Source organism: Phyllobates terribilis, unplaced genomic scaffold (genome assembly GCF_046119375.1).
Source record: "Phyllobates terribilis strain yellow unplaced genomic scaffold, ASM4611937v1 Scaffold_1__5_contigs__length_1240528914, whole genome shotgun sequence".
Taxonomy (NCBI): Eukaryota; Metazoa; Chordata; class Amphibia; order Anura; family Dendrobatidae; genus Phyllobates; species Phyllobates terribilis.
In genome coordinates this window covers 179,817,445-179,834,931 of record NW_027362761.1, presented here as the reverse complement: position 1 = coordinate 179,834,931, position 17,487 = coordinate 179,817,445, and the positions used below count along the sequence as shown (strand labels likewise).

The following is a 17,487-nucleotide window of genomic DNA, read 5'->3' as shown; positions in this document are numbered from 1 at the left end:
TATATACAGTACAGACCAAAAGTTTGGACACACCTTCTCATTTAAAGATTTTTCTGTATTTTCTTGACTATGAAAATTTTACATTCACACTGAAGGCATCAAAACTATGAATTAACACATGTGGAATTATATACAAAAAACTGTGAAGCAACTGAAAATATGTCTTATATTCTAGGTTCTTCAAAAGTAGCCACCTTTTGCTCCACAGTCACCAGATCTGAACCCAATCGAGATGGTTTGGGGTGAGCTGGACCGCAGAGTGAAGGCAAAAGGGCCAACAAGTGCTAAGCATCTCTGGGAACTCCTTCAAGATTGTTGGAAGACCATTTCCGGTGACTACCTCTTGAAGCTCATCAAGAGAATGCCAAGAGTGTGCAAAGCAGTCATCAAAGCAAAAGGTGGCTACTTTGAAGAACCTAGAATATAAGACATATTTTCAGTTGTTTCACAATTTTTTGTTAAGTATATAATTCCACATGTGTTAATTCATAGTTTTGATGCCTTCAGTGTGAATGTACAATTTTCATAGTCAAGAAAATACAGAAAAATCTTTAAATGAGGTGTGTCCAAACTTTTGGTCTGTACTGTACATGTCAGAGGAGAGAGAAATGATGCCCCCGAGAATCCACCCAGTACCTCCGCCATACCTCGGATCCTTCTGCTCTGTCCCCCAGCCCTCCGTGTCATCTTCTTATAAAAAAATTGGTAGGAACATGCGCAATGTACCCGCCGAGATCTGCTGGCCGAATCGGGCAACAGCAGATCATTTTCTCTGTCAGTTTCTTTTGATCACTGTGATAGACCTTATCACAGTGATCAAAAGCCAATAATTATTTACTAAACTCACCCTTTTTCATCCCCCTAGTCTTATACTGTAAAAACGATAAAATAAAAAAAATATATTTTTTGGATTCTTTGTAGTTAGGGTTAGGGTTGTGTTAGGGTTAGGCTTAGGGTTGTGTTAGGGTTAGGGTAGGGTCAGGGTTGTGTTAGAGTTAGGGTTGTGTTAGTGTTAGGGTTGGGCTTAGGGTTGGAGTTAGGGTTCATGAAGTACAATGTCACAAAAAAACATTCTCAGAATCAGTGGGATCCGTTGAAGCGTTCCAGAGTTATTACTTCATAAAGTGAGTTTTTTTTATAATTTTGTCCAACATGGAAAAAAGTTATAAAACTTTGCAAATCACTTTAATATTTGTCTTCATTGTTGTACAAAAAATTGTATGAAATTTGCTTCCAAATTCCTGCTTTTCAACAATTTATTTGCCAGCCTTCAGCCTTCACTGCCATCATCTGTACTCTGAGCAGATTCCAATCTCAATGCATCTGAAGACTCGCCAATAGATTGTAATTTAATTTAACAGGAATGAAGACAGGTTCCCTGATAGTGAGATTTGCAAAGACTCATAAATTTTCAAGCTAGCCAAAATTGTTAAAAAAAACTAATAAAAAGTTGATTATGCTAATGATGCTCAGCTCAAACTCTGATATGACTTTCAGTTGAGTGTCGATACTGTGATCCGATTCTCTAGCTTGAGAGAATTATAGAACAGATGAAGAGAAGACAAAGAACTTAATTTCTCCATTTTCTCCATTGTCTGAGGCCATGGATGTCAGACTGCATGCACCCATAGACTTGTATGGGTGAGCTTGATCTGATTTCCGGAGCCACTCGTAGCATGCTGCAATTTTTTTCTCATTTCAAATCAGCATGAGAAAAAAAACGCTGGTTTGCACTGTCCCATAGTATAACATTGGTCCGAGTGCTATCCAATAAAACATCAGATAGTACTCATCTGAGTTATGCACTCATGTGAGACAGCCCTAATAGAGTATTAATGTTTATGGAGCAGTTTGAAGGGGTTGACCGGTATACCCTGTTGATTATCTATCCACAGGATAGCTCATCAATTTCAAATAGTTGGACGTACGACATCTCCATTGATCAGCAGTTATTAGTCATGTTAATAGTGTCATAATCTCAAATTATATTACATAATTTGTTAAGTGTGTTGGATAATACATGGTCCGAAGAAAAACTTCAATAATATTGTAAAAACAAAGATTTCAGCATTAGAACTTCATCTATTCCATTAAATACCAGAGCAAGGATTTGTGCATTTTAACCATACCTTGCCATTGACATCATCAATTAAAGCCAGCAAAAAAGTATACAGATTGCCCAGGAAGAGTGCAAAAATCCGCCCAAGTTGCCACTTCAAAGCCAGTCTAGGATGATAATTTTCCATAGCAGCTATTGTTTCAAATAATGGAGGGCAAAACATCGACAGTAGGTTCATTACAATTTCTATCTGCAAGTAGAATACACTTATAACTTAACAGGCAGACAAACCTAAGCGATAATATGTTTTGGATAAAGGAGATAGGTAATATGACAGCATTTAATCTTAATTATCCAGACATAAATTCAAAAGTCAACATAAAGATAATAGCATATTTCTCCTGGCCTACTGAATTTATGTGTCTTTCTTTGGTTGGTCAATAAGCACTGAATATTATTTGTATAAGCCTGGATGTTGACACTTGATATTTACTGCAACTTATTGTCTGTTATCTCTGGAAGACAGGGACTCAGGGTCATGGAACAATGATGTTTGCTAATATGCTGATTAATTACATATTATACCAAGCCAGCTAGTTTGTTGACAAGCAGAGCAATGGAGGACAAACTATGCAAATTGATTAAATGCTGAAACAATGACATGAGCCCCAGCTACCTTGCCCCTAACCTGTGAATGATGACCTGAGCCATAGATATAAATATAAAAAGGGATTTCTATAATGCTGCAAGTAGAATCAGAGAGACTTTTCAGAATCAGAGTGACTTGCAGAGCAACAGCTGAGTCAACATGGCTCCATCAAGAGGGACAGATTTGGATTCTACAGGATGCCAGCTTAAGCGACCATGGCCCTGATTGGAGGAATATAGATCTGTTCCATTGAGCATCACAGAATCCATGGATACATTTGGGGAAACCAGGTTGGTACCCTCTGGTCGCCTGGTCCCATGGAGATGTTTGGGGTAGCCAAGTTGGGACCCTCGGGTTTCCTGGCCACGTACTTTAATGGACTGTCAGCTTCCTAAGCTTGTCATTACCTCCTCTCTGTGGGTGCCCACCATAAGAGGGGTGCCGCTGGTGGGCGTAGTAAGCCCTGGAAGCCCCAAAGTAGCAGCTTCTCAAATCTCGGCGAGTCAGCGGAAGGGTGAGACTTTGTAATTTGCACCATCTTGTGTATTTGCTGGGACTGTTCTATATGTTTTTTGTCTGTTTTACTGTTTTACCCTCACCCTGTGTTGTCTGAGTCATATTATGCCCACGAGAGACCCCTGTGTCTTCACAGGCATTAACCGCAAGGCAAAAATACTCTTCAGAAACTGGTAGACAGTATGTAGTTCATAATGGAAATATTAGCATTCAACTGTGTCTGGTACATAGCCTATATGCATTAATATCTTTGAAGGAGGTGAAAAATAAAGTGTAGTTCAGGGATCAAATATAGAGCTTGCAAAATAATGATATTGCTAGACCGTAGTCTTGCTTATAATTTAAAAGGACTCCAGAGGCCTTAGACTAATAAGTTCAAGTTCATATCCCTTTATACTTACCTGTTACCTTTGGTGCCCACAACAGGCCCCCCACAACTATTAATTATGTCATGTGACTACCGAAGCCATTTACTGGTTACAATGGTGACATCAATATGGGTCAACCTGGTGACTGCTGGAGTTTTGATTGGCTTGAAACTAATTTTTAGTTGTCAGAAAAAAAGACTTTTAATTAATCTTTATCTGTTGTCTATGTGTCCCAAAGATAAAAATCTAAGTCTTATTGAAAGAAGTCATGAAATTAGTCATACCTCGTTATTCTGGTACCAGCTTGGGTTATCCAGCTTTTTGAATTCCTGTGACCGCTTCACAACAAAATAAATGAGATATCCACTTCCTCCAAGACAAATGGTGATCATTACATTGGCCAAAACAATTAGAAACCTCCGTAAATGAATATTTTCTTCCTTCGTGTTTTCCTGTTCATCCACAATAGATTCCTGATGGCAACATACATCTATAGTACTTTACATTGTTTATGCCAATTGTACTTCAGCTTTGTCCACAAAGCTTTGCATTTGTTAAAATCTAGCCAAAATGGTGGCAATTAAATACAATAACATGTCACAGTCACATGTGAACTGAGCTTTAACACATATGTGCAGTATATATACAGTGGGGAAAATAAGTATTTGATACACTGCCGATTTTGCAAGTTTTCCCACCCACAAAGAATGGAGAGGACTGTAATTTTTATCATAGGTACACTTCAACTATGAGAGACAGAATCTAAAAAAAATCCAGAAAATCACATTGTATGATTTTTAAATAATAATTGTATGATCAGCTCTAGAGGAGATCTGCATGGAGGAATGGGCCAACATACCAGCAACAGTGTGTGCCAACCTTGTGAAGACTTATAGAAAACGTTTGACCTCTGTCATTGACAACAAAGGATATATAACAAAGTATTGAGATGAACTTTTGTAATTGACCAAATACTTATTTTAGACCAAAATTTGAAAAAAAAAAATTTCCTAATCAGACAATGTGTTTTTCAGCATTTGTTTTCTCATTTTGTCTCTCATAGTTGAGGTCTACCTATGATGTAAATTACAGGCCTCTCTCATCTTTTTAAGTGGGAGAACTTGCACAATTGGTGGCCGACTAAATACTTTTTTCCCCACTGTATGTCAAAATCATGCAATGTGATTTTCTGGATTTTTTTTTTTTACGATTCTGTCTCTCACAGTTGAAGTATACTTATGATAAAAATTACATACCTCTTCATTCTTTGTAGGTGAGAAAACTTTCAAAATCGGCAGTGTATCACATACTTACCTTCCCCACTGTATATACACTGATCAAAAAAATAAAGGGAACACTCAAATCACACATCCTAGATCTGAATGAATGAAATATTCTCATTGAATACATTGTTCTGTGCAAAGTTGAATGTGCCGACAACAAAATCACACAAAAATCATCAATGGAAATCAAATTTATTAACCAATGGAGGCCTGGATTTGGAGTCACCCCCAAAATTAAAGTGGAAAACACACTACAGGTTGATCCAATTTTGATGCAATGTCCTTAAAACAAGTCAAAATGAGGCTCAGTATTGTGTGTGGCCTCCACGTGCCTGTATGACCTCCCTACAACGCCGGGGCATGCTCCTGATGAGGTGCGGATGGTCTCCTGTGGGATTTCCTTCCAGACCTGGACTAAAGCATCCGTCAACTCCTGGACAGTCTGTGGTGCAACGTGACGTTGGTGAATGGAGCGAGACATGATGTCCCAGATGTGCTCAATCAGATTCAGGTCTTGGGAACGGGCAGGCCAGTCTATAGCTTCAATGCCTTCATCTTGCAGGAACTGCTGACACACTCCAGCCACATGAGACCTGGCATTGTCCTGCATTAGGAGGAACCCAGGGACAACCGCACCAGCATATGGTCTCACAAGGGGTCTGAGGATCTCATCTCGGTACCTAATGGCAGTCAGGCTACATCTGGTGAGCACATGGAGGGCTGTGCGGCCCATCAAAGAAATGCCACCCCACACCATTACTGACCCACTGCCAAACCGGTCATGCTGAAGGATATTGCAGGCAGCAGATCGCTCTCCACGGCGTCTCCACACTCTGTCACATGTGCTCAGTGTGAACCTGCTTTCATCTGTGAAGAGCACAGGGCGCCAGTGGCGACTTTGCCAATCCTGGTGTTCTGTGGCAAATGCCAAGCGTCATGCACGGTGTTGGGCTGTGAGCACAACCCCCATCTGTGGACATCAGACCCTCATACCACCCTCATGGAGTCGGTTTCTAACCGTTTGTGCAGACACATGCACATTTGTGGCCTGCTGGAGGTCATTTTCCAGGGCTCTGGCAGTGCTCCTCCTGTTCTTCCCTACACAAAGGCGGAGGTAGCGGTCCTGCTGCTGGGTTGTTGCCCTCCAACGGCCCCCTCCACGTGTCTCCTGGTGTACTGGCCTGTCTCCTGGTAGCGCCTCCAGCCTCTGGACACTGCGCTGACAGACACAGCAAACCTTCTTGCCACAGCTTGCATTAATGTGCCATCCTGGATGAGCTGCACTACCTGAGCAACTTCTGTGGGTTGTAGAGTCCGTCTCATGCTACCACGAGTGTGAAAGCACAGCCAACATTCAAAAGTGACCAAAACATCAGCCAGAGAGCATTGGTACTGAGATGTGGTCTGTGGTCCCCATCTGCAGAACCACTCCTTTATTGAGGGTGTCTTGATAATTGCCAATAATTTCCATCTATTGTCTATTCCATTTGCACAACAGCATGTGAAATTGATTGTCAATCAGTGTTGCTTCCTAAGTGGATAGTTTGATTTCACAAAAGTTTGATTTACTTGGGGATATATTCTGTTGTTTAAGTGTTCCCTTTATTTTTTTGAGCAGTGTATATATATATATATATATATATATATATATATATATATATATATATATAGATATATATATATACAGTACAGACCAAAAGTTTGGACACACCTTCTCATTTAAAGATTTTTCTGTATTTTCTTGACTATGAAAATTGTACATTCACACTGAAGGCATCAAAACTATGAATTAACACATGTGGAATTATATACTTAACAAAAAAGTGTGAAACAACTGAAAATATGTCTTATATTCTAGGTTCTTCAAAGTAGCCACCTTTTGCTTTGATGGCTGCTTTGCACACTCTTGGAATTCTCTTAATGAGCTTCAAGAGGTAGTCACCGGAAATGGTCTTCCAACAATCTTGAAGGAGTTCCCAGAGATGCTTAGCACTTGTTGGCCCTTTTGCCTTCACTCTGCGGTCCAGCTCACCCCAAACCATCTCGATTGGGTTCAGGTCTGGTGACTGTGAGGCCAGGTCATCTGGCGTAGCACCACATCACTCTTCTTCTTGGTCAAATAGCCCTTACATAGCCTGGAGGTGTGTTTGGGGTCATTGTCCTGTTGAAAAATAAATGATGGTCCAACTAAACGCAAACCGGTTGGAATAGCATGCCGCTGCAAGATGCTGTGGTAGCCATGCTGGTTCAGTATGCCTTCAATTTTGAATAAATCCCCAACAGTGTCACCAGCAAAGCACCCCCACACCATCACACCTCCTCCTCCATGCTTCACGGTGGGAACCAGGCATGTAGAGTCTATCCGTTCACCTTTTCTGCGTCGCACAAAAACACGGTGGTTGGAACCAAAGATCTTAAATTTGGACTCATCAGACCAAAGCACAGACTTTAACTGGTCTAATGTCCATTCCTTGTGTTCTTTAGCCCAAGCAAGTCTCTTCTGCTTGTTTCTTGTCCTTAGCAGTGGTTTCCTAGCAGCTATTTTACCTTGAAGGCCTGCTGCACAAAGTCTCCTTTTAACACTTGTTGTAGAGATGTGTCTGCTGCTACCACTCTGTGTGGCATTGACCTGGTCTCTAATCTGAGCTGCTGTTAACCTGCGATTTCTGAGGCTGGTGACTTGGAAAAACTTATCCTCAGAAGCAGAGGTGACTCTTGGTCTTCCTTTCCTGGGGCGATCCTCATGTGAGCCAGTTTCTTTGTAGCGCTTGATGGTTTTTGCAACTGCACTTGGGGACACTTTCAAAGTTTGCCCAATTTTTCGCACTGACTGACTTTCAGTTCTTAAAGTAATGATGGCCACTCGTTTTTCTTTACTTAGCTGCTTTTTTTCTTGCCATAATACAAATTCTAACAGTCTATTCAGTAGGACTATCAGCTGTGTATCCACCAGACTTCTGCACAACACAACTGATGGTCCCAACCCCATTTATAAGGCAAGAAATCCCACTTATTAAACCTGACAGGGCACAACTGTGAAGTGAAAACCTTTTCCGGTGACTATCTCTTGAAGCTCATCAAGAGAATGCCAAGAGTGTGCAAAGCAGTCATCAAAGCAAACGGTGGCTACTTTGAAGAACCAAGAATATAAGACATATTTTCAGTTGTTTCACACTTTATTGTTAAGTATATAATTCCACATGTGTTAATTCATAGTTTTGATGCCTTCAGTGTGAATGTACAATTTTCATAGTCATGAAAATACAGAAAAATCTTTAAATGAGAAGGTGTGTCCAAACTTTTGGTCTGTACTGTGTAAATGTAGTGCCCCGAGGGCTCGGCCGCTACAGGGGTATTGCACCTCTGCCAGAGGTGTGGTATTCCACTCCCAGGTAAGGATGGAGTATGGACCAGGGCTCAGTTAGCTGCATGCAGCACACACACCCCATTTCCCAGGGACAGCTCAACGGTGCTCCCACTAGACATAAGTGCAGGCACGACCGACCATGTCCCTGCTGGAGTGGGGAGGGAGGGGTGGAACACCCAGTGCTGTAGGGGCAGATAGGGGGCGGTTTCTGAGCATAGGTAGGAGCCCATTGGTTGCTGGTCACCTGGGCTCATGGTCAGAGGGAGGTATAAAAGGTGGGCACCATCTTAGTTCTGGGTCAGTTCAGCCAGAGGAGAAGACAGGGAGTAGAGGCTCTGTAGGAGCTCTACTCCAGGAGGGCCTAGTGAGAGGCCGAGGAGGAGGTGAAGGGGAGCTGAGATTCTGGCTCATCTCAGCTCCAAGAGAAAGGAACAGAAAGGAACAGAACAGGAACTGCAAAGAAGGAGAGACAGAGAAACAGAAGGGCTCAGGAACAAGAAGGTGGAAGGGACCCTAAGAACCCACGAGAATCCAGGGTGCAGGGTCAGGCAGATTAAGGGTACCGGATCCCAAGTTGGTGGAGGAGAAACAACCCTCAGCCAAAGACCGGTCGTCGTGATCATCTATTGGTGCGACACCTCATCAAACCTGCTAGGAAGGCACCATATAGGACAGCGGAGGACGGGGCCCACGTTTAACCGCACAAGTCCGCGGCAGCTGGACAAAAGTGGGTCACTGGTGAGGCAGGCCAGAGAAAGGATTAAAGGGGGTCCTGTGCCATGCTCCTGAACTGCCTGGGAGTTGACCGAGCCCCTCACCTGGTGGACGCAGCACGGCTCGGGCGGTCACTGCTGACAGAAGTGACCCGGAACAAACGAACTGTGAGTAAAGACCCTGGACTGTAACTTGTTGTCTGTGTGCTCCTTCGCGCCTCCAGCACTATCAGCACCGGGACTCGCACTACCATCACTCCCTCCATCCACTACACTGCCCTGGGGCTGCACTCTTCCCGTGGGGAGTCACATCACCTCAGCTGCACCCATCATCAGCCCCAGCGGACTGCCTTGCAGCGGCGGTTCCTAATAACCGCAATCCACGGGTGGCGCAGTCGGACATTATCTCAAGTACGTAGCAGACTACCAATGGCCTGACCACCCTGAGCCGCGGGACCGGGCCGCCACTACTACTACCCCCGTCGTTCCCCTATCGCCCGGATCCGCGTGCCCCACGGCCCAGGGGGCGAGTCATATATATATATATATATATATATAGATATATATATATATATATAGATATATACAGTACAGACGAAAAGTTTGGACACACCTTCTCATTTAAAGATTTTTCTGTATTTTCATGACTTTGAAAATTGTACATTCTCACTGAAGGCATCAAAACTATGAATTAACACATGTGGAATTATATACTTAACAAAAAAGTGTGAAACAACTGAAAATATGTCTTATATTCTAGGTTCTTCAAAGTAGCCACCTTTTGCTTTGATGACTGCTTTGCACACTTTTGGCATTCTCTTGATGAGCTTCAAGAGGTAGTCACCGGAAATGGTTTTCACTTCACAGGTGTGCCCTGTCAGGTTTAATAAGTGGGATTTCTTGCCTTATAAATGGGGTTGGGACCATCAGTTGTGTTGTGCAGAAGTCAGGTGGATACACAGCTGATAGTCCTACTGAATAGACTGTTAGAATTTGTATTATGGCAAGAAAAAAGCAGCTAAGTAAAGAAAAACAAGTGGCCATCATTACTTTAAGAAATGAAGGTCAGTCAGTCCGAAAAATTGGGCAAACTTTGAAAGTGTCCCCAAGTGCAGTTGCAAAAACCATCAAGCGCTACAAAGAAACTGGCTCTCATGAGGACCGCCCCAGGAAAGGAAGACCAAGAGTCACCTCTGCTTCTGAGGATAAGTTTAACCGAGTCACCAGTCTCAGAAATCGCAGGTTAACAGCAGCTCAGATTAGAGACCAGGTCAATGCCACACAGAGTTCTAGCAGCAGACACATCTCTACAACAACTGTTAAGGGGAGACTTTGTGCAGCAGGCCTTCATGGTAAAATAGCTGCTAGGAAACCACTGCTAAGGACAGGCAACAAGCAGAAGAGACTTGTTTAGGCTAAAGAACACAAGGAATGGAAATTAGACTAGTGGAAATCTGTGCTTTGGTCTGATGAGTCCAAATTTGAGATCTTTGGTTCCAACCACTGTGTCTTTGTGCGACGCAGAAAAGGTGAACGGATGGACTCTACATGCCTGGTTCCCACAGTGAAGCATGGAGGAGGAGGTGTGATGGTGTGGGGGTGCTTTGCTGGTGACACTGTTGGGGATTTATTCAAAATTGAAGGCATACTGAACCAGCATGGCTACCACAGCATCTTGCAGCGGCATGCTATTCCATCCGGTTTGCGTTTAGTTGGACCATCATTTATTTTTCAACAGGACAATGACCCCAAACACACCTCCAGACTGTGTAATGGCTATTTGACCAAGAAGGAGAGTGATGGGGTGCTACGCCAGATGACCTGGCCTCCACTGTCACCAGACTTGAACCCAATCGAGATGGTTTGGGGTGAGCTGGACCGCAGAGTGAAGGCAAAAGGGCCAACAAGTGCTAAGCATCTCTGGGAACTCCTTCAAGATTGTTGGAAGACCATTTCCAGTGACTACCTCTTGAAGCTCATTAAGAGAATTCCAAGAGTGTGCAAAGCAGTCATCAAAGCAAAAGGTGGCTACTTTGAAGAAACTAGAATATAAGACATATTTTCAGTTGTTTCACACTTTTTTGTTAAGTATATATTTCCACATGTGTTAATTCATAGTTTTGATGCCTTCAGTGTGAATGTACAATTTTCATAGTCATGAAAATACAGAAAAATCTTTAAATGAGAAGGTGTGTCCAAACTTTTGGTCTGTACTGTATATATTGTAAGGCAGCGCTAGTCATCATATTGGGGGATACTCGCTACACCGGGTCAACTAAAGCACACCAGCCACGTTTTTCCAGTTTTCTCACTCCAGCAGTTTATTATACAACATAGCTGCTATAACCGAGTCCAACTCAGTGGCTCGCCGACATATTACATATAATGTCCAGGAGCCTTTCAAGTGGCAGACAGGCCCACTTGGCTCCAGTTACAGCCCCCAGCAAAGTCACTTATAGAAATGTCCACATCAATCAGTGTTTTTACCTTTGCTGGGTTTTAGCTGCTTCAGACTTGTTCTGCCACCACTGTGGCTTTACGGCTTCCCAGATGGGGGTCTCCAGCCCTCGTTCCTTCAAAGGCTACTGGTATGTGGTCTCACCTCACATCCAGCCTTTGCCTTCCAGGACTCTTGCCTTCCAAGCCTCTGGCCCTCCAAGGCTACTGGGATCGCTTACACAGCTAAGGATGCAGCCTCCGCCTTTCAAGCTTCACCAGGCTTCAATAGGCCTCACTAGGCCTCTCGCTCTAGCGGTGTCCCACACGGGAACAGGCCTCATGCCTTACACACACTGTCTCAAGACTACCAGGGTTTATATATCCTGTAGTACACACACACAGGACCTGTGCTGATGTCACAGTCATGTGATCAGACATTCTGTGTGCACAGGACCTGTGCTATGTCACAGTCATGTGACCAGTCACCTGAGGGGGAGGTACATGGTCAGCCAAAACACATCCTGGACCATTACCGCAATGCCCCAAGTCGCTGCATTACATATCCCCCCCTCTGTTCAAACTTGTGGGGTTGAACACATCAGATACGCAATCACATTATAACCCCCAGTTCACACAGAGACCATGTACTTGACAATTGCGCTACTCAGTCCCTGGAACATTAGTCATCGACATTAGCCCATCCCTTAGGGACCTACCATCCGTCATTGTCACCAACTTCGTGACGTCACATTTCCGGGTCATAACCTTGTCAGACCTCCCCCGCTCCCAGCAGTCAGTCGTAACCTTGTCAGACCTCCCCCGCTCCCAGCGGCCAGTCTTAACCTTGTCAGACCTCCCCCGCTCCCAGCGGTCAATGCAGCAGTGTGACTCACATGCCCTGGTATCTAAGGTCCGGTTCGACTCCGTACTGTCCCGTCCTCTATTGGGTCGTTTGTATGGCCACTCAAACCTGAGTTACTGGAGGTCTCACTACCTCTAAACCCACGCCCACTACTCTCGGGACATCTTGAAAGGTCCCTAACTTCAGCTGTAGCTGTTCTGTTACTTAGGGGGCCCTTTCTCTGTCTGGTCTCACAATTTCTAGACGGCTGCCATCTTCTGCTGCTCAGATGATGCTGTCTATCCACTCGCAGTCCAGCAAGATTCAACTGTTCTACCTCCTGCAGGTAGGTTACTCGGTACTCCATCAGCATGCGCACATATGCAAGACTTTCTTCCGTTCCTACAGCGGAGAATGACACCATGCCGTCTTCATCTGGTATCCAGTCCTGACAATCACGTGGACTGCTTACTTTCACCACACCAGACTTCTTTACCATCATCTGCATGGCTCGGCCATTCCTCCCAATGAGCTTTCTCACCAGAACATGAGGCACCCGGATGACCTCTTCCCCCGCAGACTGTGAACTTTTCTCATAAGCTCCAGTTGTCTAATGGCTTGTTCCGTCTTCAACTGGAGAAACCGCTTCGTGCGAATACATCGCCAGTGCATGTCACTTAGGATCGCCACCCTCTTCACTGTGACTTCGGTCGTGGACAGGACCACCAGCTGTTTAGCTTCTGAGGTCGAGTACACCTTACAGGCTCCAATGGCCTTCTTAAACTCTTCATGCACGGACTCACTGGTGCACTCTTCTCTCAAATCCTCGGGTACATCTATGAGGCATTTGTATCGAGATGTTTCTGTCTCACCAGTGGTTTCCAGATGATCAACCAGCTCAGGTTTCAGGGACAAGTGACTTTCAGCTTCTTCACCCTGTATGCTTCCCCTGAGCTGACTCATAGCTACAACTTCAAGAATTTTCGTCTTGACCACTTCCATCTCATATTTATCTTCTGTTGACACACTCTTAGCTCTCCTCAGGTCCACCTTCTCATGGTATAAGGGAGTGAGTGCAACTTGTTTGCCCTTTTCCTTCTCCAAGGAGGCCTCGTTCACTGAGTGATACTTTGCTAGGCGACCTTTGAGCTCGAAAACTTCTTCCTCTAGCAGCCCATCTCTGAAGCTCTTCCTGCTTCAACTGCTCCTTTAACAGTAGAGTTCTCTCAGACCTCTCTGTCTCCATTGCGCCCACTCGGCTCTCAACAGCCAGTCTCTCAAGCTTCTCTTGCTTCAAATGGGCTTGTAGCAACTCCTTGAGCTCCTTGATCTCGGCTCCTACATCCACCGAATCATCCGAGCTCGTATTATTCGAGTAGGTATTTGTTTCATACCTCCCATCTCCAGTGGCCAACTCCTGGCCCTGGTATGTGGCTTCTCCGATAGACTCCTCCATCTTTTTCCGCTCAGCTTCCATCTTGCTGATTCTTTCCTTAAGGCACGTCTCTACCCTCTGGAGATTATCACAGAACGTCTGCAGCTCCTTCACCTGAGCTTCCAGACCTAGGGTCTTTCTGCGGAGATCACCATTTTCATCACGGGTGTCCTGCAGAGTGGTCTCAACCATTTAGCGCATGTGTTCTGCATCCGCCTTATCATCCTCTAGTTTTTCTTTAACCCTGAGGAGATCCTCATAGTCTCTCTTAATTTGTTGGAGTTCCCCACTGCGTTCACTATATTCTTTCTTGGATTCACACAGCTCCTGGTTCAACTGTTCGCGCAGTCGTTCTAGGTTTTGTTCACTCCCAGAAACTTCATCCTGCAGCGTCTCTTTGAGGGCAGACAGCTCTAACTGTACCAGAGAGAAGCGATCTTTCACCTCGCATAACTTATCTTCACACTCCACTTTGTCAATCTCCAATTGAAAAACCTCCTCCTTGATTTTGCGGAGGTCCTCCTTAATTTTGTAGAACATTTCCTTCCATTGGTTAATTTCCTCGTCGCTTCCCTCCAGGTCTCGCTGCCAGTTCCTTACAACCTGGTATATTTTCTGTTGTTCAGACTCCAGGTTCAGCTGGTCTGAGGACACGTTCCCCAGGTTTTCCCTTAGTTGCTGCACGTCACTCTGATACTGCTGCCTGATAGGCTCCAGCTCTTGGTCAGGACTGGCCGCCTCCTCTTTCAGGGCTGTCAGATCCTGATCCTTCTGTCTCAGTACTGTACCGGAGGTTGCTACTGGCAACGTCACCTCCTCTTCTGCCTCTAAAGGAGAATCCACACTTGAAGCAAAGGCACACAGTACTACATTTTCTTTATTTTCACTTGCAGCAAAGATTACAGGAGCAACCGTTTTGTGGCCCTTGCGCCGTCTACGACGAGAGGGGGACTCTCTCCCCTCGTCTAGCCCCTCCTGACTGACCCCTCTTTCTACTTTCATAGTGTCACCGTCAGCTACGGGGTTTGTGTCACTCCCCATGGTTTTGTGGACTAACAGGTCACCTCCCACTTTGACGTCAACCCCCTCTACTGGAGCTACCCTGTTATCAACGGTCAAATCGTCCTTTTTAGGCGGTACCAACCCACAACCAGTAAAAAATTTTGGTTCTCTATACTCCGCACTCTTGTGAAAATCCGCCCCCTTTTGAGACTCTGCCCCCTTTTGGACACCCACACCTGTAGGGGGAATTTTACAAAAAAAATCAACAATAGTCTTAGGACTCAGTTGACAACATCTCTTACCACCTCCCCGGGCACTCTGGGACAATACTGGCGCCCCCGGACATTTCACAGAATGGTCCACTGCTGCCATTCTATACGGTGCCCACCGCTCCTGCGGTTCCTGCACCATGTCCAGTAGAAGTTTCCCAAATACCTGCTGCGGTTTCAACCGGCACTTTAATCGCTCAATAGCTTCATTTTCTTTTGCTGCTCCGTTCACAGCCATCGCGGTACACTATTCACACTAGACACTTCACCGCTTTCCCCGGAAAAATTTTTGTGGCCCCGCCGAGCCACAGCAAACCAGGTTTGAGTGCGAGGACAATTTTCGTAACCCCGCCGAGTTACAGCAAGATGCTTTAATTTTCGCGACCCCGCCGAGTCACAGCAAGATGCTTGTATCCACACTCGTCGTCCTGTGCCGTTGCCCCTAGAAACCGGGCTGCAGTTGCCCCTAGCAACCGGGCTGCAGTTGCCCCTAGCAACCGGGCTGCAGTTGCCTGCATTCTCCAACCACATATAAGGCAGCGCTAGTCATCATATTGGGGGATACTCGCTGCATCGGGTCAATTACAGCACACCAGCCATGTTTTTCCAGTTTTCTCACTCCAGCAGTTTATTATACAACATAGCTGCTATAACCGAGTCCAACTCAGTGGCTCGCCGACATATTACATATAATGTCCAGGAGCCTTTCAAGTGGCAGACAGGCCCACTTGGCTCCAGTTACAGCCCCCAGCAAAGTCACTTATAGAAATGTCCACATCAATCAGTGTTTTTACCTTTGCCGGGTTTTAGCTGCTTCAGACTTGTTCTGCCACCACTGTGGCTTTACGGCTTCCCAGATGGGGGTCTCCAGCCCTCGTTCCTTCAAAGGCTACTGGTATGTGGTCTCACCTCACATCCAGCCTTTGCCTTCCAGGACTCTTGTCTTCCAAGCCTCTGGCCCTCCAAGGCTACTGGGATCGCTTACACAGCTAAGGATCCAGCCACCGCCTTTCAGGCTTCACCAGGCTTCAATAGGCCTCACTAGGCCTCTCACTCTAGCGGTGTCCCACACAGGAACAGGCCTCATGCCTTACACACACTGTCTCAAGACTACCAGGGTTTATATATCCTGTAGTACACACACACAGGACCTGTGCTGATGTCACAGTCATGTGATCAGACATTCTGTGTGCACAGGATCTGTGCTATGTCACAGTCATGTGACCAGACATTCTGTGTGCACAGGACCTGTGCTATGTCACAGTCATGTGACCAGACATTCTGTGTGCACAGGACCTGTGCTATGTCACAGTCATGTGACCAGTCACCTGAGGGGGAGGTACATGGTCAGCCAAAACACATCCTGGACCATTACCGTAATGCCGTAATGAGCAACATAACTTTTTGGTTTGTAAGATTTATGCTTCTGTTCATAAAACCTACTCTCGTTTGCAGTTTGAAGGCTCTAACTTATTTGCATCTTATCAAACCAGCTAAATCTGCAGGGGGTTGAATACTACTTGTAGGCACTGTATATATATATATATATATATATATATATATATATATATATATATATATATATATATATATATATATATTGTAAGGCAGCGCTCGTCATCATACTGGGGGTAACTCGCTTCGCTGCGTCAATCAATGCACACGTGCAATGTCTTTACGTTTTTCACACAGTGTTGCAGTTTATTATGGCACTTCATAAACCGCTGTTCACACACAGTTCATCTTAGTCCGCCACCGGCAGGTTTACACACATAAACAATTCATGAGCCAAGTGGCACACTGGCCCACTTGCTCCAGGGTACAGCTTACGGCAAGGTAATAAAGTAGCAATGTTCATATCACAATGTCCATATAGCACCGGGTATTACCTTTGCCGGGTATAGCTGTCTCAGTCCGTTACTCTGCCACCACTGTGGCTCTGCGGCTTCCCAGGTAGGGGTCTCCAGCCGTCGTTCCCTCAAAGGCCACTGACATCCACACAGGATCCAGGCTCTGCCTTCCAGGACTCTTACTCAAGCCGGCTCTCCCTCAAAGGCCACTGACATCCGCACAGGATCCAGGCTCGACCTTTCAGGTACCAAGCTTCACTTCAAAGCCGCTGCCTTCCAAGGCCACTAGCATCCGCACAGGATCTAGTCTTTGCCTTCAGGCTGCCAGGCTTCACGGTATCACGGTATCCCACACACATGGGGAACAGGCCTCACGCCTCTCACACCGAACACACCTGTCTCAAATTAAGCAGTTTTATATATGCTGTGCACAGACAGCCTCATACTGACAGGACCTTGCTGATGTCACAGTCATGTGATCAGTCAGCTGTGTGTATAGGTCCTGTGTGCTGTCCCAGTCATGTATACAGAGCTTTACTGTGCATGCAGGACCTGGGTGATGTCACAGTCATGTGACCAGTCAGATAAAGGGGAAGGTACATGGTCCAGTAAGCACATCCTGGACCATTTACAGTAATGCTAGCAACCTGCTGCATTACAATATATATATATATATATATATATATATATATATAT

At 45.1% G+C, this 17,487-nt stretch overlaps 1 protein-coding gene across 1 annotated transcript in view; it reads right to left on the bottom strand.

The window, feature by feature from the left end:
- LOC141178827 (transmembrane channel-like protein 2-B) overlaps positions 1-17,487 on the bottom strand; it is a 167,866-nt gene that overhangs the window by 35,609 nt on the left and 114,770 nt on the right. Inside the window, exons 14-15 of the mRNA XM_073660642.1 lie at positions 3,877-4,065; positions 2,130-2,309 (exon numbers count right to left, since the gene is read on the bottom strand). Coding sequence (XP_073516743.1) covers positions 2,130-2,309; positions 3,877-4,065 — 369 coding nt within the window. The remainder of the gene's footprint in view (positions 1-2,129; positions 2,310-3,876; positions 4,066-17,487) is intronic.